The 25,664-nt window shown below is 37.9% G+C and overlaps 1 protein-coding gene across 6 annotated transcripts in view; it reads right to left on the bottom strand.

Annotated features, from left to right (window-relative positions):
- KIAA1671 (KIAA1671 ortholog) overlaps nucleotides 1–25,664 on the bottom strand; it is a 143,930-nt gene that overhangs the window by 85,405 nt on the left and 32,861 nt on the right. For 4 of the 6 annotated variants that reach the window (XM_065568870.1, XM_065568872.1, XM_042852376.2 and 1 more), the window contains 3 exons: nucleotides 25,293–25,386; nucleotides 19,070–22,324; nucleotides 18,013–18,135 (listed from right to left, as the gene is read on the bottom strand). In XM_065568870.1, the coding sequence (XP_065424942.1) occupies nucleotides 18,013–18,135; nucleotides 19,070–22,324; nucleotides 25,293–25,386 (3,472 nt within the window). Of the gene's footprint in view, nucleotides 1–8,515; nucleotides 8,701–18,012; nucleotides 18,136–19,069; nucleotides 22,325–25,292; nucleotides 25,387–25,664 lie in introns of those variants that run through there. The other 2 variants (XM_065568873.1, XM_065568875.1) reach the window with 2 other exon arrangements.

Raw genomic sequence — 25,664 nt, 5'->3', positions numbered from 1 at the left:
GGGCACTCAAAAGTTAGTAAATGCCACAGTTAAGGTTATCTGTGCAACCATAATTCAGCCCCCTTGTGCATATGCATGATGATATAGTCAATGAAGGAAATGACAATATTTCAGTTAAAACAAAATAAAAGCCTCCATCACCATAGTATTTGGGCTCCTCGCAAGCTTTATTTATTGTCACAATATCCTGCAAGTTTGGAAAGTGCTATTATCCCCAGATGTTACAGGTGGGAACTGAGGCACAGAGATATTAAGTGACTTGCCCAAACTCATATAGGGAGTCTGTGGAAGAGCAGGGTTTGCATTTGCTTTCAGATTTCTATTAAGTTAGAGTTATCCTAATCTCATAGAAGGAGTTCCACTCCCGTTTTAGAATTGCCCTGCTTGGTGAGATCATTGCATGGCATCCACTTCAAATTACCAAAAGAAAGACTAGTGAACAGATACTTTGGGCCTTATTTCCTTTAAATGTCAGATCTGTAAATGCAACAGAGGACAATTTCAGAAATGTTTATATTTAAGAGATCTAGCGTTATATTCACATTTTGAAATACATTGTTTCACAGAGATCTGCAAGTGTTTTTATTGCTGTTTGTGTAGGTAGGAGTTTTTTATATTAGCACTTTGCTTTGATAAATCCAATCTCTCCCCACAATAGTGGGTTGGAAGCTGCAAGGAGAAAAAACAATCAGATTTGAACATTTTCAAGGTCTCCCTTTTGTGTTATTTAGAAAATGCACACAGCATTAATGCATCTTGATTCAGCATAAAGAGACTACGCTGGAAATTATAAATAACTCACAGGTTGAGATACATCAACACACATCATCAAGAAATACAATACAAGATTTACAGGCACTGAAAGAGCTATTTGCATAAGGAACCTATACAAGGGAATGCTGAAGGCCAAATTCTGCCCTTGGCTACAATTGATTACAACAGGGGCTGAGCATGTTTTTTGGAGGGCAGAACGTGGAACTAAGATTAAAGAATTCTCTTCCTCCTCCATCTCAAGGAAGGCTAACGATGAATGAAAAGACGAAACAGCAGTATCAATTACTTCTGTTTAAAACTACAACAGAAGACAAAAGGAGAAACTACTAAAATGATTTGTTTCAGAGTAGCAGCCGTGTTAGTCTGTATCCGCAAAAAGAACAGGAGTACTTGTGGCACCTTAGAGACTAACAAATTTATTAGAGCATAAGCTTTCGTGGACTACAGCCCACTTCTTCGGATGCATATAGAGTGGAGCATCCGAAGAAGTGGGCTGTAGTCCACGAAAGCTTATGCTCTAATAAATTTGTTAGTCTCTAAGGTGCCACAAGTACTCCTGTTCTTAAAATGATTTGCTATACATAAAGGCTCAAGGTCAAATCATCTCAATAAGCAAAAGAAGGACAGGAATGCAAAGTACAGTAGCATCATCTCAAGTTGATTGATATGAGTCAAATATTATTGCTAATTCAGGCCCATGTAGTAACAATCATTAAAAATCCCTTGACAATTTTTTTGCAATTGAAGGGATGTTAAATCTGGCATCCAGGGAAAATTCCAGTTTGGACTATTACACTGTGTCTCCCTAAAATTCCATCATGTCGTTTTGATTTATCTAGGTTATCACTTCCTGCCCTGAAGTGTTTTGTAGTGTTATTGCACTGTTAAACAACTGCTGCATTTCACCACAGAAACAGTCAATACAAGTAGCGAGCAGGTGGTTTGGAAGTCACTGGCTAGGGTTACACGTCCGGGGGGAATTTCCAAAAAGCCGAACATGTCCGGGAAAAATACTCCCTGGCTTACCTTAGAGTGGGCGCCGGGGGCTGCTGTGCTCCCTGACTCCTGGGCTCTGTAAGAGCCAAGCTGCCCGAGCGCTACTGGCTTCGGGCAGCCCCCATGCCTCTGGACCCGGCGCCCCCAGCCGGGCACTTCCCCTCCCGGGCTCCGGGGGCGCAGGTCCGGAGACATGGGGGCTGCCCGAAGCCCGAACGCTACCGGCTTCACGGTTTGCCAGGGAGCCTCCAGACCCTGCGCCCCCGGCTGGGTGCTTCCCCTCCCAGGCTCCAGCTGCGCTGGGGAAGCGCCAGCAGGGGGCGCAGGGTCTGGGGGCTGCCCGGCAAACCATGAAGCCGGTAGCGCTCGGGCAGCCCTTTTCACGTGTCTGGGAGGGAGGAGGGGGGAATGCGGGGCGCTCAGGGGAGGGGGCGGAGTTAGGGTGGGTAAAGGGGCGGGGCTGGGGCCCCATGGAGTGTCCTCTTTTTTTATTTTTTAAATATGGTAACCATATCACTGGGCTCACCCTACAACAACTGGAAATTCCCCAATGCCAAGGGATTCCTTACTATAGACGGATAAGCAGATGTTGTTGAGGCCAGGACCTGGCCTGCACATGTATATGTAAAAGTATTAAACAGGCCTTTGAACAGATAGAGCTATAGCTTGAATAATGGATAAAAAAAGCCAATAAAACTCATGCAACCTGCATAATCCTCCCATCTATTTCAAATAATTGTTTTCCCTGGAGCAATAGGATGTACAGCTTCAAAGTGAAATTTCATACAATTTATTGCCCAGCTTTAACTACTGGTTGTTTCTCATATTGCAAATCCGCACCAGTGTGAATATAGTAAATGTCTTGGAAAACAGCCTACTCTTTCCTCAAGGAACATTGACAATTCATGTTTATTTCTATGACACAATCATGGCTTAACCTCAAGCAGTGAAGGATAAAAGATAATCTTGCACATTTTATTGGAACAAGCTATGTTATGTGATGGTTTGAACATAATTACTGAAAACCAGTCAGCCAAAAAAACCCCACCAAACTTTTAAACTGCATTATTTAAGAAGCATTAAACCTTCCTTGATATCAAGACAAGAAGTGGGACTTTTTATTGCCATCTGGCTGAAGAATTTGGTATCACTCTCTCATACACATGTACAGCCTCTGTCCATGGAATGCTCACCCTCACCATTGCTGGGGAAAGTTTTATAATTACAAATGTTTTAAAGAAAGACTTATATGGAAAAAAGTCCAGCTGGGGTAGATTGATAACATTTTCAAAAGTGACTATGTTTATGTCTTTTAGGCTAAGTACATAGTTTGCTCTGATGTCTGGGCCCAATATCAGTTTAGAAGGCTATTCTGCTTACTGAAATTCTTCCAACATTTTCAAGTGGATAGGTTTTATTTCCTTTCCTCAACTCTAAGGCAGTCATGTTAAGCAGTATGACACAGATACTATGTGCTACTTCAGATGCAGCTGCATTAATGTCTGTTCTGTATTTACAAAATGTGTTAAGTACTTGGTTACCTATTCTGAACTGTAATTTTATACAAGCAAGCTATAGGAATATACCTGACATTTATTAACGGCTGCCATGCTTTGTGAAAACTGCAGTTTCCTTTATTTATAAACCAGTCTGTTTTTGCAAACTTCACTCAAGGCTCCAGGATCTGGCTGAAGTTACATTTTCAGGCAACTTTGCATTACGTTATGAACTTGTCATATTTTGAGGAAAGTCTAATACAAAGAACTACTTTCACCATGCTCAAGTAGCTCTCTAAAATGCCATTTCCTTTCATACCGTAAACATGTACTGGCTGTATTAACAAGTCACAAATCTGCTGAGAGAACAGAAACAATAGTGGGAACTTGGCTGTCTCCCAGCATTAATGGCACACACAGCAGCCTGGGAAAGCAGAAAAAGAGTCAAAACAAGTTTAGATCAAAGTCTTAGTTGAGGAAATCAGGTTACATAGATATCGAAATCAGGTTAAATAATTCATTTTTAAAATTTGTTTCAGGATAAGAAGTGTGCTCTTAATTTTTTTGTTTTCCAATCCTAGAGCACTGAAAAAAGAAAAAGAAACAAAGACACATACTTTCTCCTCATCTCTAGTTTACAAACCAACATTCTAGTTTACAAACATTTACCTTATTCAATGTAAAAACTGTCACTGAGTTACACAAAACTCTCACAAGATACAGGAAATTATACTTAATATTGTTCCCAATTATAGCAAAAAGGCTTGATCCTCCATTTTCACTTATGCAAATTCCGCAATTAAAATAGACGAGTTGAACCCTGCCAGCAATGACATTAGTTATTGTAGCGTAACAGCGCTCTCTTGTGTTCTAATCAGAAAATGTTTTTACTTAATAATTAAATAAGTTCTACACAAAAATCTATTTTTATTTTCAGCAATGACTCGGATGTCTTCCAAGGATTCCACTTCCTTCCACACCACCTTTAAATCACTAGCTAAGTGCTGGAAGAGGGATTTTACACAAATTAAAGTCAGCTGCCATTAAACAGCTCCTAAAATTTAGTTTGCATGACAGTGCTTCATTTAATCATATTTATGTGAGGGGAAGCTTACCTCTGTTGGCACTATTGTCTTACTAATGCCAATGATATTGCCTTGCTATATGGATATTGATAACTGTATATTAGACTTAAACACGAGTCTCCTATCTCAGCCTTCAGTCACCCTGCCATCAAAAGTACAACTAACAATAATAAAACCGCACACACAGGAAATCAAAAGCCAGCAAAAAAAAAAAATGCAGAATAAAATCTCCCCCACCCTTAAGATTCTTACAATAGTCCCACCCCCCAAAAAACAGCTTTTTAAAGAGATGGGCTAGGCAGTGTGCCCAGAAGGTCAACAAATTCAAACTATTCTGGACAAGTTGGGGACAGGGACAAGAGAGTGAATTCCAAAGTCAAGGGGCTCTCAGAGAACACTCTGCCAACATCTCTTTTATGTACCAAAAAAGCTCCAGATGAAGACTTCTGCGCCCAAGTGTAGCAGCTGTGCATAGGGAAAGACACTGTCTCTCTTGTAGGAGAATCCAAGGTTAGGTTTAAGCAGAGGTAATATGCTCTATACTGTACCAGCCACAAATACAGGGAGAATGATCCACAAATACAGTAGGCAGCCCAAATGAACACCTTAATTTTGAAGTGTGATCTAAATATCGGAACATGTACAAAGTCGGGCCAGTAAATACAGACACAAAAAGCCATCCCTACGGGAATGAGAAGCCGTCTCTTCTAATCTAGTGGGGGAAGGGATGAGCTGCAGGCTTTGGGAGGCGCATTGTGGGTATGTACACTACGGCTGTTGCTAAGTCATGAATTTGCCATAGAGCTGAGCTGCTATTTTCTTAAAGCAGGATAAAATGGTTTCCCAATCAGGCGAAGAGACAGGGTGACAGGAGAGAAAAGCCAGGTAGGAGAGAGCCAGATACAGCAGCGTGGAGAACAGACAGCTAGGGATGTAGGGGACAGAACGACGTTTATTTTATAGGATTGAAGCTCCTACAATGAACAAGCAGCTTAGTCAGTCTTTATAACACAAACCAGTGGTAGTAATCTCTGCAGTCTCTGTAGCCGGAGCTAGTCTAGATGGCATTTTACAAGGGCTGCGCTTTTCTATATTATGGCTCTAGAACAATGACTCTTTGGTAGTTTTATTTCTTTTAACATATCAAGATACTGTCATTGTAACATGTAGTGTAAGCATGCACCTTAACCAGCTGACTCTCCCTTTGGGACCATCTGAAGAAGACAAAGGTTTAAAAAGAAAATTACTGTAAGGTCCGGTGGTCAGAACACACTTTGGGTTATACTTCACCCCTCCCCCTCAAGTATTATGTAATTCATTTCGTTTAACAAGATGCTCAATTTTGCAAAATTAGTTTGAAAACGTTAGTTTAAATATGGAAAATCCACCCCCCAAGTGACGTAGTTATACCAACGTAAGTTTGTAGTGTAGACGATGCCTAAGCTATACAGGTCACCAAGAGCACATGCTCCACTCACGACACTGGCTCCCTGTTGAGTGCCAACTCAACTTCATGTTTTAATCTCCAACACTCTGCATGGATTTGGACTAAGATATAGTGAAACCTGCCAAGAGCAAACACTCATGGGAGTTACAAAAATAGTCACTTGTAAGAGGTGGTCTTCTCTTCAAAGGTTTGCATACCAGAGAGCAGTGGTGTTCCATGGCCTCTGCAAATAGTCACTCATGACAGGTGGTCTCTCTTCACAGGTGGTCTCTTAAGCAGGTTTTACTGTACTTAAGAGAATGTTTTTCTTTGGGAACACCACCTCCCACATCAGCTATGTTTCTCAGGAACCGAGATTTGTCAGCCTTACTACATTCATGAGTGTATTTGGAAACAATTTCTTGGTGGCTGGCCCACCAATCGTTCCTCCAAGTACTCCAAGTGACCATGGACCTTGCTACATTCAGAAAAAAATGTAAAATACATTCCTGACAGCTTTCCCACGCATCACCAAAAAAAATAAATAAGAACTAAACTTCCTGTTAGATGACAAAAGGGAGGGGAAGTAGTGATTAGACCCACTGAATTTCACAATTGTTACTTCCTTAGATCGTACCTTTTAAAAAATGTGATTATACAAGGATTACAAAAATAAAAGTTATGACTTCTTCAAGTAGGTCACCTTATGAATAAGTTATATCAGTTCCCTAAAATGGATTAAATAACTCTACACAAAGCTTGACAACTAATTCAGACATCTCCAGTTACTCTTGATTATATACAAAGAGAACCGACACATTATCTCTTTAGTAGCCTTCACCTGTAACATCAGCAGAAGAACTGTGTGAGAAATTATCATGATCTGCATTAGATGTTTAGTAATAATCAAAAACAAAAGTATAATTCTCTAGAAATTAAATAGGTATAGAGAGTTGTATGATTAATGTGTGTAATAAATTACACAAGAGGAAGTGCTTTCTGATAAAACATCAGCTTAAAATACACTACATTAAACTTGCATAAAGAAATCAAATATCTGTTCTTAATAGAGTATAACGTAATAAACTATCAAAATATATATAATAAATAATGCATGATATCTATGGTAACACGGATATACCCTGAAATTACAATGGAGGTCTGTTTTACTGCAAACTAAGGTTACATGTTATGAAAGCTCTCCCCCACTTTTTGGATTATCTAAAAATCAGATTTATTACCCTATTTTGAGACATGTGCCACGCATTTGCAAAAGCAAAGCCGTTCACACAAATCTATTAGCTTGCCAGAAATGATAACTATAAAGGATATCCACTGTGGAAGCAGAGAAAGAACTGACAGGAAGGGGATTGCAATGCATGACAGTTCTTTCTCTGCTTCCACACCACCTACTTACAAAAGACTATTATAGTCCTCCAACTTTTTTAAGCCTGCAATTTAAAGAATGTTTGATTTTTAAGAATCTATAATTATACAACTAAAGAACTAAACCAAAGAAATATTTGAAGGTCTGCATGCTGTATTGTGTAGCAATGCCTATCAGAAACAAGCTTGCAATTAGTGCTTCACACAGAAAAGGCCCACTTTTGCCATCCTTACTTCCTTATTCAGTTGCAAAGCACTTTCTTAGAAAAGGTAGTCCCCACTCAGCTACTCATGTGGGCAACTACTACTCAGCATATATAAAAGGGATTGCTGAATTAAACCTTAAATGAGGGAAGCAAATTCTCTGCTGCCTATTTCTAAACAAAGTTTAACTCAATAAGCAACAAACATTCAACGGATTAACAGATCAGCATCTTTAACAACATATTTAGATCCTACAGCTGAAAACATCATTAGGTTAAGGAAGACAGTGCCATGTATACTAATCTATAAAAACAAATGAAAAAGATGATGCTCTAAGGGACTAACTCTTTGATTAAACATACCATTCTGTTTGATAATATATTGGTATAAGTTAAAAAAACCCTCAATGTTATGTTAGAATTTGCATTTCTTTGAAATTGAGTAACAGGCTTATCTCAATAATTAACTCCTTTTATTCAAACACTGTCAAACTTGTAAAAGGATAAAACAATTAACAGTTAGAATCAAAGAGCAAAAGCAGCCATTTAAGGCAAGTAGAATATCACAGTAAAAACAGCCTATTAAAATTGTATTGAATATGTGTTTAATGAGAGCAAGAAACTGAATTTAGGCCTTAATGACTTCACAGGGAAGAAACCTGTTAAAATACAATGGTCAAGTACAATTCTACACCCAGCAGCACTGGCCATACCATAATATTTAAATATTGGGCAGTAGCCATGCTTGGCAGCCAGAAAAGAATATTTTTGAAAGCAATATTTTTAGGAGTTTAGGGATAGCTTTTAAGTAAGCAGGGAGGAATGTTTATGAATATTCAATTAGCAAAACTATGTTCATGGATAGTTTCAATATTAGACATAAACAAGAGGTAAATTCCAGTTACTAAAGCATTTGCAGAATCATTATAAGTGCATATAATGTCTTATGTTATCCTTTAATTTCCAATTAGGAAACCAAATTTTCCAATAAAATAAACCGAGATCTCCCCCAGAACATGAAATACTACTTTCCAATCTATCTGAAAAGTAACTGTTCTCTACAGTTTAGTATTTCTAGGGGAAGTTTTTGGAAATTAAATTAAAATGTCAAACTAAGCACCAAACGTTTAAACTAAAGAATCCACTCACCCACAAATATCGAAGCGACTTTAACAAACTTGGACAGTAATAGTACTCCATTCTTTCAAAGCACATAGTTACTGCAACACCATCTTTATTGGTTTCTGTTTTCTCTGAGAGTGAGGCTTCCCTTCCTCCAATAGAACTTAAAAGCAGACTAAACACATTAAAGGCAACCTGAATAATTTACAAGGTCTGCGTAACAGGATATAAACTACCGTATGGAGCACTGTGCCTTTAACAAGCGTAGTAGCTACTTTTAAGCAGCAGCTGAGCTACTGAAGTCAGATGACTCACCACTTGTTATTAGCATCTAACTGCTGGAACTTTTCTGACACAGTTAACTCACCGCACAAGTGTTAGCCTAGAATTAGTAATAGTAGTTTGAATTGCTCCTCACAAGAATAAAAACTTCATTTTGAAGGGAAAAAACTACAAGTATGCTGTTTAAGAGGCTCAGGTTATACAATGCTATTAATGCCACAGTAGTGGTTTGGATTGGTAGCTGACCTTATTTTCCCTGTGCTGTATGAGATGCGGGTAAGAGAAGACCATGGTTTTAATATAAAAAATGCTCCTTTGAGTGAGAAAATGGGCACTCAGATTCCACAAGGTATCTTTTTACATACTACTGGATCACTGTCAGCATCAGTAAGCCACTGCAACCAAAAAAGGAAAAAAAGATTGGATACTAGAAGTTATTAATCAGCATTTTCAGTCACTAGTTCTAGAAATGCAAGAGTGAATGGTAAGCACATTTCTCCCCACTAAAACTGAGTGAAGTCAGAGAACAGCTCGAGCAGGAGCAATTAATTCCCAACAATTTTCTACATATCTGTCTTATGCCCTTTTTTAAAGTAGGGAGGGGAACCAATCGACAGGAACCTGCACGAGAAGGGATTCCCCAAGCTCCGCTTTACACTTCCTTCAAAGCCCTCTTCAGACGGAGTTACTGATGCTCCTTCATTATCCAGAGAGGTGGAGTTAGGGTGACCAGATGTCCTGATTTTATAGGGACAGTTCCAATTTTTGGGTCTTTTTCTTATATAGGCTCCTATTACCCCCCACCCTCCGTCCTGATTTTTCACATTTGCTGTCTGGTCACCCTAGGTGGAGTAGAGGGATCACAGAGTGGTATTAGACAGCCTTGCAAATGTCTACTCACTTCTTTGCTTGAGACACTTTGATTTTGGATGGGTTAGTAAAATATCACCAGTTTTTTCATTACAACCATAAGAACAAACAAGGGCATTTTTGCGGCAGAGCTGGTAAATTATTCTGATTTTGCAAGACTGATGCAAACTGCTCTTTTAGCCCAAGGTGTCGCACTTGCTGCATCCAAAATCCATTTGGTCCCAAGCAGTCTGGGAGAGAAAAACCAGCAGTCAAGAGAGACTAGAGATCTGAAGATAATCACCTGCTACAATAAAGGGAGGGAGAAATGGCTCCCCTAATGGGGACACAGGAGAGAACTTTAGTGGCCAGGACTAGAACTGGAAGGGATATCCATGACAACCTGAACTATGAGGGCATCTGTTCCATTTCCAAAATGTACACCCTCTTCCCCAAAGTACATTCCCCAAAACTCTACTAGATTCAGAACTGGTTCAGGTCAGTTCATGACTTTTTTAAACTAGCTGAGCCATCCCTACCTATATATTATAGTCTCAAGTAAGTGATTTCTTTAATCATTTTACTTTGGACATCAGTTTTATTGGCAAGGGACTGTAAAACCAACTATCAATTAGATAATAAAAATATAACAAGAATTCAAAGAATGACTACATACAGCCAGCCTCACTACCACTCCAGACTCCACCCAGAGCCTGCATGAACACTGTGTAACTAGTGGTTTGATCAGAAGCTACTCAGTCACCAGAGGTGGCTACTAGGCTGTTCACTCCTAAGTGAAACCGCAATTACTTTTTTTGGTCTGAAATACATAAGACTTCTAGATCCATTAGGAGAACCGGGTTTTACAGATTATTAATTAGGCCACAAACCCTGATTGTTAAAATCAGGCAAATAATGACTTCCGTCACTTGAGAAAACATCTTACAGTTGAAGCCCTTGTAACATTCAAATGGTTTATCGTAATACTTCGCAGTTATAGCATATCTTTCAGAAGATCTCAAATTGCTTAACAAACTCTAAACTTTACGACCTCGCTGCAAGATGAGCAAGCATCATTAAATGCACTTTACATATAAGCAAGCAGAGGGGATTCAGGACTGAAGGTCCTTCACTTTACATGCAAAGTCTAAAAAAGAAGGGCCCAAATGCACTTTAAAACTTGAAGCTATGCTATACAGCCCGGGTGTTTGTGGTAAGGCACTTGCCAATTCTATAATCCAAAAATCCTAGTTTTTGCGAAGAATGAAGCAGCAAAAAGAATGTAAATGTAAGCAAATATCTAATATCCACAATATATAAAACTTATTTTAGGCCTCTAGATACTGTCACGTACGCCATCGTGTCAAACGCAAGATTTAAGAAATCTATGTATAAAATCTAAGTTAATGAAGAATTAATCTTTAAAACAGGGTGGGGGAAGTTGCTAATGAAATACAGATGGGAAACAGTTTTTCTGCTTAAATTAGAGCCTTTCGCTTATCCCCTTAGTAGAAATTTTCTTAATCCAAAAATTATTTAATTTGTTCCAATATAATAAATTATTTGGTTTGTATTTACCAATTGCAAGATAGATTCAAGAGGAAAAGGAAGAAAAAAACATGCTATATTAGAATACAGATGGGAGTTTTAGTGCTAAGAAAACTGCAGTAAGTGGCTATATTTAAGATCTGATTGTGTATGTAACAGTTGTTTCCCAAAAACAACAAGTTGCTCTACAGCAAGGTATAGAATCACAAACCTATACTGACATCAAAAGAATATGAAGAATTATAAGGAAACATTTTGCTTTGTTGCATATCTCAATCCTTGTCGTTTATGCACTGTACACACTAAATTACCAGAAATAAAGCAACTTGGAGGAATCCTTATATTACAACATATACATCTCACCAGAAACCAAATTTTCTGCAAGCTGTTTACAGTTGACCCTTGCTCAGAAGAGGATGTCAAGAGGATGTCATGCTAGAAAACAGAGGTTAGAGATCCATACAGATAATCAAAAGTGGTACAAACACTCTGCTCTGGAATTTCTAAATTAAAACAGTAGAACTCGGACCATTGCGGTAATTCTCTATTTTTAATAGTATGGAATTTCTAACAAACTAAATCTTTTTTAAATAGTAATAATTTCCTGCATGAATCACTTTCCTTATTTCATAGGCAGATACGAAACTTACACTGATTCCAACTAACTGTTTTGCCAACGATTAAGTTACATGCAAAGCTGAAATTAAACTCTAAATACCGACAATCTACTCCTCTTAAACTACAAATAAGAAGAGGACCCATAAATTATATTACTTTGCTTCAGATTCACCCTTTATTTGAGCAATATATTCTAGTAAAAATCAAAGAAAAATTAAGACAAAAGTAACCAGCAACATCTTTAACAAAATATTTGTATATTATATGTATGTATCAACAAATAAAAGTTCCATAGCTTTCTAACGATAGATGTAGAAGCTAGAGCGGATTTAGATTAAAATTATAGCTTGCATAATGTTTTGAGAAGTATCTGAAAAAACACAGAGAGAAAAGCCCCATGGAAATGCTGAGTAAAACAAGAAAGAAGTTACTATCAACAAAGTTAGCAGACATGTATTTCCTCAGCACTTGAGGAAAGGTTCACACACAAACCCTGGAGAGCTTTTGTTATTCGTTGCAGTTCAAAGCTATGACAAAACTAATGCACAGCAAAAAACCTTTGCAGTTTCTCACTTAATAAGGGTCCAGAACTCGAATTAGTATAGGTAAGTGCAAGCTCCTCAGGTTCAAGCAGCGGTAGCAGAATGTCGTGAAAACCATGTACAATATATTCCTAAAGTTTAATGCTAAAAGAGACCAATACACCATCGAGTCTGACACAGACCATTGTATTTCGCCCAATTACCCCGAAAAACAAATGTTTTAAGAGTTTAAATGGTAAGGCTATGAGGATGCTACCAAAGTTAACAGGCCCAAAATTTGCCCTATGTTTTTGTTTCAATGTATATATTTCCAAAATCCTGACAAATTTTCCTCCTAACCGTCCCTTCCACACCTCTCAGCATTTTAAGATACCAGCTACCATCCTCCCAACCCCCTTCTCAAAAGCAGTGCCTAAAGCAATTACTGAAGACGCTTCCTTGTCCATTCTATAAAGTTCAGTTTGAGACTCGCATTGTGATATTTAAGACTTGATTTTCTAGTTTTCTGGAATTCATATTAAAAAGTTCCTTTTCAAAGACATAATTAGAAGTAATTTAGTTTGGCTTTTTCTCTTTATTAAAAATACAACATGAAAGAATCAGATGATTTTTAGTTGTCTCAGTGGTCAAAAAAAGTCAAACAGATCTCTGTGATCCATAGCTATGCATTGCATTGCCAATAATTCTTACACAAAGAAACTAGGATCTTAGAATGGATGTGATGCATTTAGTCACCACATGGGGGGGTATTATACAAACAGGGCCAATGAATACTGGGCTCTAATCTTCTTATGATAGATATGGTTCACAGTATCAAATGATAGCAGCTTTTGTTCATGTTTTACCTGTGTACGTCTAACTTTGAAAGCCTGGATCTCCCCACATCTTTACCTCAAAGTGTAGGTATGCAAACATGAGATTATGAAAGAGAGGATCATGAGATAGGCTCTCTTTTTCTCAAAAAGGCACGTGTCTATTGCCTTAATGAATTAAAAGCTATTTACATTTTTCAATAAATCATTTGCAGTTACTCAACAAAATGTTTTCACAGTAAGGGGACACTATAAAAATTCAATAATTAAGACTATTTTTCAAGCCCCAGTCTTGTATTCAATTATCATTTTTTAAAAAAGCAAGCAAGGGGTTCTTGATACAGACTAACACGGCTGCTACTCTGAAACCTGTCAAGGGGTTCTTTGTTATTTATAAACTTTCCCAATCCTTTCTTATCAGAATATAGTGGAACAGTTGAAATTTATGGGGAAAAGATTCCAAGGGCTTTTGTGTTTGTTTTGTAAAAGGCAAGTATCACTACGAACACATTGTTGGTTTGAGATATTGAATAAGTAATTCAGTATCTCAAACCAGCAATGTGTTCGTAGTGATGCTTGCCTTTTACAACAGCAACAGGATGCATCTGAAGAAGCGGGGTTTTTAAAGCTTATGCCCAAATAAATGTTAATCTTTAAGGTGCCACCGGACTCCTTGTTGTTTTTGTGGATACAGACTAACGCGGCCACCCCGATACTTGAATAAGTAAAGTACCATCCTGACAGATGTGAACAAGTGTACCTTTCTCCTTCCTCACGATGTAATCAGGATCCTTATGGGTATACCTACACTGCAATTAAAAACCCACAGCTGACCTGTGCCAGCCAGTTCAGGCTTAACGACTGTTTAATTGTGGTGTAGACGTTCGGGCTCAGTCTCCAGCCAGAGCTCTGGGACCCTCCCACCTCACAGAGTCCAAGAGCCTGGGCTTCAGCCTGAGTCTGAACATCTACACCACAGTTAAACAGCCTCTTAGCGTGAGCCCCAATCAGCTGGCATGGGCCCCCCAAAGGTGTCTGTCTGCAGTGTAAACATACCCGAAGATGCTATTTCCAGACACAGTATATTCTGGGGATTTGGCCCCCAGAAGTCCTTACCAGCCCAGCAGACAAACTCCTACTGACTTTAAATGGGAGGTTACTTGAGAGAGGAACTTCCGATTTGGCCCTGTAAGACTGTGGAGAAGCATTCTTAAGTCACTTGTGACTCCTGACACAACTAGTAATCTAGATGATTTATGAAAAAAAAAATTAAACCAAACATTTTCAGCCCCTATTTTAGAAGTGGTGGTGGTCTGTCCTTACAATTCTCTGAATACGATTATTTAAAGCAGAGTTCTGCTCTGAAATGTAAAAAGAACCTCTACTCATCAGATCAGCTTCTGGAGAGTTGAGTTATACCTTACTTCAATACCAAAATCAGTTTGTACTCCTGTTAGCCCTGAAGACCCAAAGACAGATAAGAGACTGTGTAGACTTTTGCTTGTTGTGTATCAGAATTCTTTACTAAGTTCTGATTGGTTACACTTGTGCAAGCCTACTGAAGACATTGGGATTTTGCAGGTATCATTTAGGGTGGAATTTGGCCTGCACAATCTTTACTAATAGGCAATTAAGCACAAGTAGGAATAACTCTGCTTCATTTTCAGATCACACGTTGAGTTTGCAGGGCTGGTGATTAGAAATCAGTTTGTGAACTAATCACATTGAATATGGAATTGAGAACAAACGAACTCATTATACCATGTTTACTGAGTCATTTCTCAGAGCAAAAGCACATTCTTAGAAGAAAAAGAAATAGCATGTGGTTCAAGAAAAGTAAACTGGTTGAAAATCTAAGATTTTCATTAACAAAAAATCCAAGACATCTGAAATTGCAAAATGTGTCTAACCAAGAAATTTCCCCTCTTTAACTGCAATGAAAGAGAAATGTAGACAAGGTCACAGTTCATAAACTAAGTAATTACATTTTATTATACCGCCTATAATCTTAATTTAAAGAGCGATCTTGGTATCAAAAGGCTGCTTTTACTCACTTGGGAAGAATGTAATGCAGCAAAGTGACCTTAAAACCACTTCTCTGGGTGGAGCCGAATAGTAAAATACCTCACTCCTGGAGAGACTCACATAAAGCGAGACATTTCAGAAGATATCAGATACTTGAACAATCCCAACACAAGTCTCTGCTATTCCTACATACCACAGAAGTTGCTTCTATGCCAGCTGCACGTAGGCTACAGAAAGCAGCACTGAATTTATGAGCAAAGGAAGGATGCTGGATCAGTAGCTGATTACCTTCAACATCATGTGCACAGAGAAGTGCTTTAGCCTGTTGCCTCCCCCTAAAGTGGTGGCATTGGGAGCTGGAGAGATGAGGAAGAGATTCACCCCCAAAACTTACACTTAGATCGTGATAAACAACTTGTTTACTTTGGCTTGGTGGAGGGAGAAGGAAAAATTTCACCCTTAAAACAGATCTTATCATGACAAGAATACCACATTAAAAACAAGGGAAAAGGTGAATCAGCTTAATTAAGACAAAGATTAACAAAGATGTCAAGCACAAAGGTGTAAGGACAACCATCTTCATTAGGAGAAACACACAACATTGATTGAGCAATGGGACAAGGACACACCAAGTTTTTTCAGGAACTGTTCTCTGAAACTGACATTTTGGTAAAGTTCATAGCACAACTGCAACCCTATGCTTAAAATTTTATAATCTGGTATCATATGGATGAAACTCAACTCTCTGCAAAGGGCCAGCACAAGGCCTATAGAAAACTTGGACTCACAGACTTTTAGGCCAGAAGGGACCATTATGGTTATCTAGTCTGACTTCCTGCACAGTGCAGGCCACAGAATCTCACCCACCCACTTCTGCAATAGGCTATACCTCTGGCTGAGATACTGAAGTTATCAGATCTTGGTATTGCCTTAAATAGGATTTGAACAGTATATGGCCTTGTGCTGGCCACCTGCATGGGGTGAATTTCCCCAATATGTAAATAACCTGGAATTCCATTTTGATCAGGTCGAAACTAAACTAGAAGCTACAGGGACTTCTAAAGTCAAAGGAAAAATTGAACAGATCTTAAATTTTATAAAAAAGGTTTCAACACTGCATACAAAAAAGGATTAAGGGCTGCATGATGATCTTGGAGAATATAATAGGGACCAAGGATAGTTAGAGGATTAAGCTCCCTAAAATGGTGGAATTAGATGGATTTACATTCTTCTTGACGGATCCTGCATTTGTTGTACTAAGAGGTAGTGGATGGCCTGGTGTACATTGGGAAGCTTAACGGGAATGAGAACAACATCAAATACTAGCTACATGGAGAATCTGAGTACCATGTACCCATATGTATATCATTTCTAATTTTCTTAATCCAGCTTTCAAAAAAGTGTCTCATTTTAAAAATCTATTTTTGTTCCAGTTATTAAACACAGGTATTTTTAACTTCCGTGACATTTTTTATTGAATTTATGGAAAAACAGGGAGGGAAAAATGTAAAAGAACATATTCTTAATATACAATAAGAAACTATGAAGGACAATTCTAAACATCTGGTATGATTAAAAAGCAAAGTTCAGAGTAAGTACATGTAAGGGAATTTCAAAATTAAAAACTATTTTGATCAGCTTAGCAAGACAAAATTTCTCATTTTTGCATGTCAACTGGCATTTTACTTAGTTCTGAAGGTAGATAAGTCCCCACAACAGGGTAGCAGAAAATGATTCAAGAAAGGAAAATAGGTGCAAGATGTATCTGACCACATGGGAACCCACACTGTCCATTTGCCAAACAAAACACTGCACAATGATGTCCTTAGGCAGAACATCTCAACTTTTTTTAGCCAGTTATAATTTAAAAAGATAGTCAAGTGTCAAACTTCTGGAAAAGCAGGATTGTAAAAAAAACAACAAAAAAACATTGTCAATGCTATTTAGAGGATTAGTTGTTGTATGATAAAAATAATGCAGGAGTCACTTACTGGTGAAAAAATAATTTATGAAGCAATGGAAATAGAAATTTAGCAGTCATCTGGATTTTTACATTGTGTACTTTCTTCTTGCTGTATTCTAATTTTTCATTTTCTTTCTTACTTCAAACTCCTCCCATCATTGTAGTCCTTAAAAACATGCTCTTGAGTTGGTTGACAAACGAACATGGATACTTCATTTTACATTACATGTACTTTATAATAATTTTATATTGATAGCATTATGTGCATCAAACAACATTTTATTTTAAATGGACACAACTTCAACCTGACCCAAAATTTAATTTTATAAAAACAGGTTTTAAAATCCTAAGAACAGAAATGTTTCCACAACTTTTGTTTTTAAAATTTCAACAAAACAGTTTTGAACAAAAACACCACTGTAGTGTTTAAAAACCAATACAGTACCACTGAAATTGTGAAATTAAAATGGACTACAAACAACAGTGAAAGTTACTTAACTGATTTTCATTGTCCATGCCGAGAAATAAAAGGCAAACAGAGACAAAGAGTAACTGGTGAAAATTTTTTAAAAATCCATTTACTTTGAAATATTCCAAGGTTTTATGAGAAATTGGTGTAAAACTTGCAAAGTGTCCCTTTAAAATCTAGAAAGGATTTCATTATGCACTTTACATATATTGCATGATTTAACACAAATGTGAAAGCAGTAAGATACCCCATGGGAAAAATAACATTACCCTGATGTAAAATTTTGCACAGGAAGTTACAAGTGTATTTGCTCCTACTGCTGTGAAGTCCTGATATATTGAGTAGTTGGTATTTCAATGTCACAAAAAAAAAGACAACTGATTATGAGTGGAATATGCAAAGAAATAATAGCCTACCGTCCAGTTATGTGCTCTTCGGTCCTTATAAAAACTATGGCTTCTTCTCTGGATAGGAACTACAGTCAAGTCTTTCCCACCTGATCTGTCAGAATTCTGCTTGGTCCATTCTTTTTCAGAGTCCTGTTTCAAAGGAGTACATAAAAATACCACTTAAAATGTTTGTTTACTTCAAATATGAGAACTACAGAGAAAGCTCAAAGTTGGTTCACAAAGCAGACAAAACAAGGAAGGCTAACTGAAGCAGAAAACCTTTATTTTATGCAACATTGACATGGGCACAGTGACATGGGAACAATTTTTATAGTGGGGATGCTGAGAGCCATTGAACAAAACTGTAAACCCCGTATATGATGTAAACCATTTCAAGCCAGCAGGTGCTGCTGCACTCCCGGCACACCTAATTCCAGCACCCCTGCATGGGCATGTGATGCACATTAATTCCTTTTTGTCAGGAGAACCCTTAGTAGGTTTCCCTCTGCCAGCACTTCGAGAACAATAGACCACAAAAGTGGTAGCTGGAAAGGAGATTGGGGGAGGGAAAGTACCAACTCATCTATAAAAAAAGTTTTCCCCTTCACTGAAGCAAAAACCCCAGCCCAGTTGAGATGCCAATTCAAAACAGGTTACATTTATTGACTTATAAAGCTGTGACTAGAAAGATTTAACAAATAGTGCCTACAGCATTAAGAATTCAATTTATAAACAATACTTCTACATCAAAAGAAAGCTGTAGTTTAATATTGTCAGTAAGTAATTTGCCACTTTTTAAAGAATACTACAGATCTACTACAGTATTGGCTCTTAAAGGAGATATTCCCTGTAAGGAGTAATATATGATTTTTGAAATTACAGAGAAAAAGAATATTCAAAAAGCCAAATCCTCCCCTGGCATCACTTACGCTGGTACCAATATCTACGGAGCAAGGCTGATTTACACCAGCGAAGCATCTGGCTCTAACTCAGAAGCAGCAAGATTGAAAGCAATCATGACAAAATATCTTCATCACTTTCACAGTTATAAGAGGGGCTCTAACAAATACTGCCTTGTAAATACCTTTTTATTTTCCTGGGAGAAAGATTCTTGTTGATATGCACTCCTCTTTTTCAGTCTGTTTTCTTCACTTTCCAATGGGAAGCTTTGCCTGAATTGGTGCTGGTCCCTTCTTTCCTTTGTTTCTTGCATCTGAGGCATGCTGCCTCTTGCTTTAGCAGGACGGCTCTTTTCTGAGTACGATCGTTTTAAATCTGGCAGTGCATTTCCAAAACCAGATGTATAGTCATCCCACTCCGCTTTGCTCTTCATATTGGAAAAGTCACTCTCATGTGAGGTTTTGTTTGCAGTCTCTTTGTTCTTATTTACAGAGCTCCTCATTATATTTTTGTGCCAGTCATCATCCACAGACATCTCTGTGAACTGCTGTTTTGTGAACAATTTCTTCTGTAATAAGCCGCTGCCGCTACCACCACCATCGGGGGAAGAATCAGAAGCTAAACTGACTTCCAGTTTTTGGTCCACACTAATAGGATTTGCAGGCTGTACCTTGTTATATATGTACTTTGCATTTTGGAGCCTAGATGTTAAATTGTTCCCTTGATCCTCATCAATAATAAACGTTTTTTTTCTGATACCAGTAGTGTCAGCAGGTGAATTTATAAGTTTATCTGAAAGTGAACTAGGCTTTCCCCAATGGGGAGGACTGAATTTTCTGTCTTTGGACTTTTGCTTACTCCATTCTTGGCTACAGGACTCCAGTTTCTCTTTGCTGTTTTCATGTAGCGTTAAGTTCTCAGGCCTGCAGTGTTCTTCTGCACAGGTACCTTGTTTAGTGATACTAGCAGATTGATCCAAGTTCTTCCAATCTTTCCAGTTATAGCTGTGTGGAATTTTATCAGCCACATTCTTTTTGTACTTTGACTTCTCCCAATAAAGCATACTCTGATCTTCAGAGAACTGGTCATCTTTTTTTTCTTGAATGTCACTGGCCTTTATGTATTCCTCTTTATATTCTGCCATAAGAGCATCAATATCAAGAACTCTAGATCTATACCTGTCTTCAGTCTTTACTCTGAACACATCATGACTGTTTTCCCCAAACTTCTTTTGTGCAAGTAGTTCACTGTCTTTGTGTAAATGCCTGAAGTGTAGCGTGGATTTTGGCTCATGATATGCGGAGACTTTTCCTCCACTACCTTTAAGATCAGTTGGAATAATATTTTTCAGGCCCTTCTTTAAGAGGAAAGCATCAACATCTATAATTTTCTCTTTAGCATGATCCAGCCCTCTCTCACAAGACCTCCTATTATCATCCTCTCCAAGCACTGGATATATTTTTTTTAAACTTAGAATATTTTGTTCTTCCTCTTTAACCCAATGCTTGTTAACACATTCCTCTAGGGACTTATCTTTACAATGTGTACCCAGTACATTTTTATAGGATTGCTGAGGTGTAGGATTGGACCTTCTGGAAGAACCAGAGTTCAGATTAATTGGTGCACTTTCAACCGCTGTAGTAATTTGGTTATTTTCATTTGCATTAACAGTACTTACAGAGCTTTTTTCTTTTTTATCAGGAATCTGATACGTAACTGCAAAATAGGTTGCCTTTGGTTCAAAGGGAGAAACCTGCTTCTTCAAATAATCATCAGGACTGACTGAAACTGTTTGGTTCACCTCCTTTGATTCTATCCCATCTTTGCTTCTTTTACTTTTTTTCTTTATTGCACCTTCATCAAATTGCAATGAATCTGTTCTATTCAGCCTTTTAATACTTTCTTGAGTTAGTGGGCTAACTTCTTCTAGCTTGCTAGAGTCCTGAGGCAAGGTCTTCCTTCGCCATCTTTCCGAAATTTTAAGGTCAGAAACACTACTACTGGTTCTTCTGACTTTTTCTTCTGGTTCTACTAATCTGAGTTTGTCTCTTTCATTTTCAAGGGCTGCAACATCTAAGCCTAAATCTTTTCTTCCCCATTTTGAGTCTGGATATTTCCTTAATCCAAAAACTCTGGATTTCTCTTTATCAGCAGTTATTACTTCTGTGCTAGGATGTTGGTCCACGGAGGGTTTATACAATTGGCTATATCCAGGCACTGAAATTTGACTCCCATGTTTATTGGCACTGGTTGAAATAACATCTTGACCCAAGTCAGCTCTGGATTCATAGCCATCTGTCCTAACTGGTTTTATACCAGCTCTCTCAGAAAAGTATTTGGTCACGTTCGAGCTCTCTGTTTTATCTGTGCAAGAGATTTCATTCTTTTCTTTTTGCATTTCAGGATGCAGTTGTGTCATTTTTTCATTTGCTATCCCCAAATCCTTACTTTTGTTTGTAGCATAAGAGGATTTCTCAGTTATAAATACCGGTTTGCTCTGATTTTTATTGTACTCTGTTATCTGTTCATGAAAAGTACATTTGCTGTTGAAGATATCTTTAGGTTCCCTAAAAGTAAACTTTTTTGTAGAAGTTTCCAACATGTCTTTAGTTTCTGAAATAAAACTACCTTCTTTCAATGGGTCAGTTTTATTATCTAGCCCACACAGCTGATCAGCATGTAAGACATTCCCATCAGGTTTTCTCTTCTCTTTCACAGAAGATTTTCTAGTTCTGAGTGTCACAGCCTTATCTTCAGGAACGACTGTAATAGCTTCACTAAGTGCTCTTTCACCAAAAGTCTGAAGGATTTCATATCTTGGCTCTATTCGTTGGTAAATTAGAGAGTCCTCTACATGCTTAGGAGTGGGTTTTTCACATTTCTCACATGAAGAATATTTTTCCACTGGAACTGCATGAGCAATTTTCTTGTCTTCATTTACATAAATTGTTTTTCCACGTTTTTCTGCATCTGCTACATACCCTGATACATCAGACTGACTGTGACACTCTCTCTTTGAACTAGTTTTCTCCTGTAATTCTTTTTCCATCCCAGATCTTCTGTTATGGCCTAGTAAAGTCACAACATCATATTTGCCTTCAAATTCATTAGTCAGCTTTTGTGTAGGATCAATTACAGGTTGACCAACAGCAACATTATGCCTCTGGACATTGTGGTCAAACATGGTGGCTCGGACAGTTTTTAAATGGGTCTTTTCTGCAGGAATGGTGGGTTTTAATTTTTTTTCAACGTTATTTGTGGCTGACACAGAGTTTTCACCCTGCAAAGAGAAATTTTGCCTCTCTCTCAGAAAGCTTCCTTTTCTTTCGATCTGACCCGCTTTCTCTGATATTTTTACTGTCTGTCGTGGTTTCCACTGATTCCCAACAGCACAGGTCTCAGCACAGTCTGTTCCAGGAGGAGGCTTCATCTCCTTACTCTTAAACAAAAAAATTCAACAGTTAGAAGTTGATTTAAAAAAAAAAAAAAAAAAGATGATCTGCAACATCGTACTACCTAGTCTGTATTTATGTATTGAGTATGTATTACACACACACACACACACACACACACACACTATTCCCTAAGCAAACTAACAAACAGATTCAAATATTGGTACAAGGTAAACTTGCAAACCCAAGGATAAGCCCTCTTTACATCAGAATCGCTTACCATTTGAGTGTTTTAATATAACAAATTAAAATTAAATGCATGAAGAATTCCTGGATTCAGACTTCCGTGGTATATTTTAATCTGCAGTGATTACTTGAAGCCAAGTTATACTCCAGAAAAGGCATTGCCACTCAAAATACAGTAGAATATAAATATTTATACCATATTTTGTAAAAGCCAGCTTTTCCCAAAAGATATGGTATTACTGGCTAGCTAAATGAATAAATTATTAGTACTCCATACTGCCATGCAAGAGACCTCAGGAATCTTGGGTATAGACCATTAAGGGATAGAAGGCTCATGAATGATAGTCAGAACTTGCTAGTAGAAAGAAATAAGGAGAAAGAAAGATGGTCTGCCTGAGCCACAGGGATAGGACTCAGGAGATCTGGCTTCCATCCTCAGGTCTGCCACTGACTTCCTGTGTAACCATGGTCAAATCACACAACCTTTCTGTGCCTTAATTTTTCTTTTTAGAAAGGGAAATAATAATTCCCTCATCAAGATGTGGCAAAGATTAATTCATTCTTGTTTGAGAGATAGATACTATGGCAAAGAGCACTTTACTAATGGCTATGAATAAAAAATAAAATAATCAGGAATTGAAGTTTGAGGAAATAATGAAGAACAGCTGCTACAGGCTGTGGGGGGCAAGCAATTCTGAGCACATTTCACAACTTGAGCCACTGTTAGAGGAGGAATAGTGTTAACGAAAAACTAAGTTAGTTTTTGTGATACATTATTGTCCTTGTTGGGCCTGTCCTGCAGTAGGTGATTTCTGGGTACCCTGTGATACAACCGAATTTGCTCCAACCCCTCAGACAGAGACAAACACCTACAAGATCTTTATCAAGCATTCGTAAAACTATAATACCCACCTGGGGAAGTGAGGAAACAGATTGACAGAGCAAGACTGGTACCCAGAAATCACCTACTGCAGGACAGGCCCAACAAGGACAATAACAGAACACCACTGGCCATCACATACAGCCCCCAGCTAAAACCTCTCCAGCGCATTATCCACGATCTACAACCTATCCTGGAAAATGATCCCTCACTCTCACAGACCCTGGGAGGCAGGCCAGTCCTCGCTTACAGACAACCCCCCAACCTGAAGCAAATACTCACCAGCAACTACGCACCACACCACAGAAACACCAACCCAGGAACCTATCCCTGTAGCAAACCTCGTTGCCTACTCTGTCCCCATATCTACTCTGGCAACAGCATCAGAGGACCCAACCACATCAGCCACACCATCAGGGGCTCATTCACCTGCACATCCACTAATGTCATATATGCCATCATGTGCCAGCAATGCCCCTCTGCCATGTACATTGGCCAAACCGGACAGTCCCTCCGCAAAAGAATAAATGGACACAAATTGGACATCAGGAATGGTAACATACATAAGCCAGTAAGTGAACACTTCAATCTCCCTGGTCATTCTATTACAGATTTAAAAGTCACTATCATTGAACAAAAAAACTTCAGAAACAGACTTCAAAGAGAAACAGCAGAACTAAAATTCATTTGCAAATTCAACACCATTAATCTGGGCTTGAATAGGGACTGGGAGTGGCTGGCTCATTACAGAAGCAGCTTTTCCTCTCTTGGAATTGACACCTCCTCATCTATTATTGGGAGTGGACTACATCCACCCTGATTGAATTGGCCCTGTCAACACTGGTTCTCCACTTGTGAAGTAACTCCCTGCTCTCCATGTGTCAGTATATAATGCCTGCATCTGTAACTTTCACTCTATGCATCCGAAGAAGTGAGGTTTTTACTCACGAAAGCTTATGCCCAAATAAATCTGTTAGTCTTTAAGGTGCCACCAGACTCCTTGTTATACTGTGGAACTTATTTATAAATCTTTTAAACTTTCTGATTTCCTGAGTTTTCTAATTGACAAAGCAAATTTATTCAGTCCTACTTTAGGTCAACTTGTGAAGAGAGTAGCTTCCCATTAACCAAGAGAGTTATAAAAATGTAAAGTTTGGATTTTTTGTTCATTGTTCAATTACTCTTCTTCAAAATTAACTCATTAGACTCTTATATCAAATTGGCGTTTTTCTTTAAAGTAGTACTGTGCTGTAACCAGGTCCGAAGAAGAGAAGAAGAAAAAAGATCCATGCCCAAACATCAAGGGACTTAAGAAAAATATGCCTAAAATAACAATATTAAATCTTCATATACACAACGATTTTATAGTTTTAAGCAGAAAAGTTATATTTTGCACAACTTAAGTATTATGCTTAGAAACTAAGTTATTGTATATATTCATCAATTTTTAAAAGTGGCCAGCATAAGACACTCCAGATTCTTTATGTAGCACTATGTTGTCATAGACCATTAGAATTAAATGTTACAGGAGGAGTTGGTAGAAAATGCAAAGCATGTTTAATATAATGAGATATTATAAAAGCTTGCATTAATATAGGATACTTCAGAAGTTTCATAAGAAGTTAATAGGTGTAAGGCTATTGTCATGGTCTATAGTTTTGCACACATATATATTAACCAAACATGTACATGATTTCTGTACATTACCAGGGTGGCCTAAAGAAGGAATTACCAAAATAAGCCTATTAAGATTATGCTATTCTGAATACTCACAATGGCAGTTTCTAACTCATTGCTTTCTATAGCCATATGTGACACAGCATAGTGCAATATAAATTATAAATACAATTCTGTTTGGAAGACCAAGTCTGTTAGTGCCACTTTCTTACCTTTTGATTTTCTTGTGTTTCACTAGTAACATCACTATTCAATTCAGTAGGTTTCTCAGGTTTAATTTCATTGATTGATGCTGGGCTTGAAAACCTGTTGCAAAAATTTGTTATTTCTTTTAAGTATGGATGACATTAAACAACTTTAGTTAGTTGCCCAATATGCATATTTTCCAAATGCACAATATTTGACATATTTCTTTTCATATAATTTTAAAATGCTCCAATTAATTTCTTATACATACTATTGGAGAAATCACATTATTTCACAGCACAAATCTTATCTTGATTCAATGGTTTATGTATGCCTGAACTATTGGCAAACAAAGCCCAAACCTTCTCTACAGTTAACAAGCTAGATATAGTTTATTT

The sequence above is a fragment of the Chrysemys picta genome, chromosome 15, assembly GCF_011386835.1.
Source record: "Chrysemys picta bellii isolate R12L10 chromosome 15, ASM1138683v2, whole genome shotgun sequence".
Classification (NCBI taxonomy): Eukaryota; Metazoa; Chordata; order Testudines; family Emydidae; genus Chrysemys; species Chrysemys picta.
Note: the sequence above shows the minus strand (reverse complement) of the source record. Positions and strands in the feature narration are given on the sequence as shown.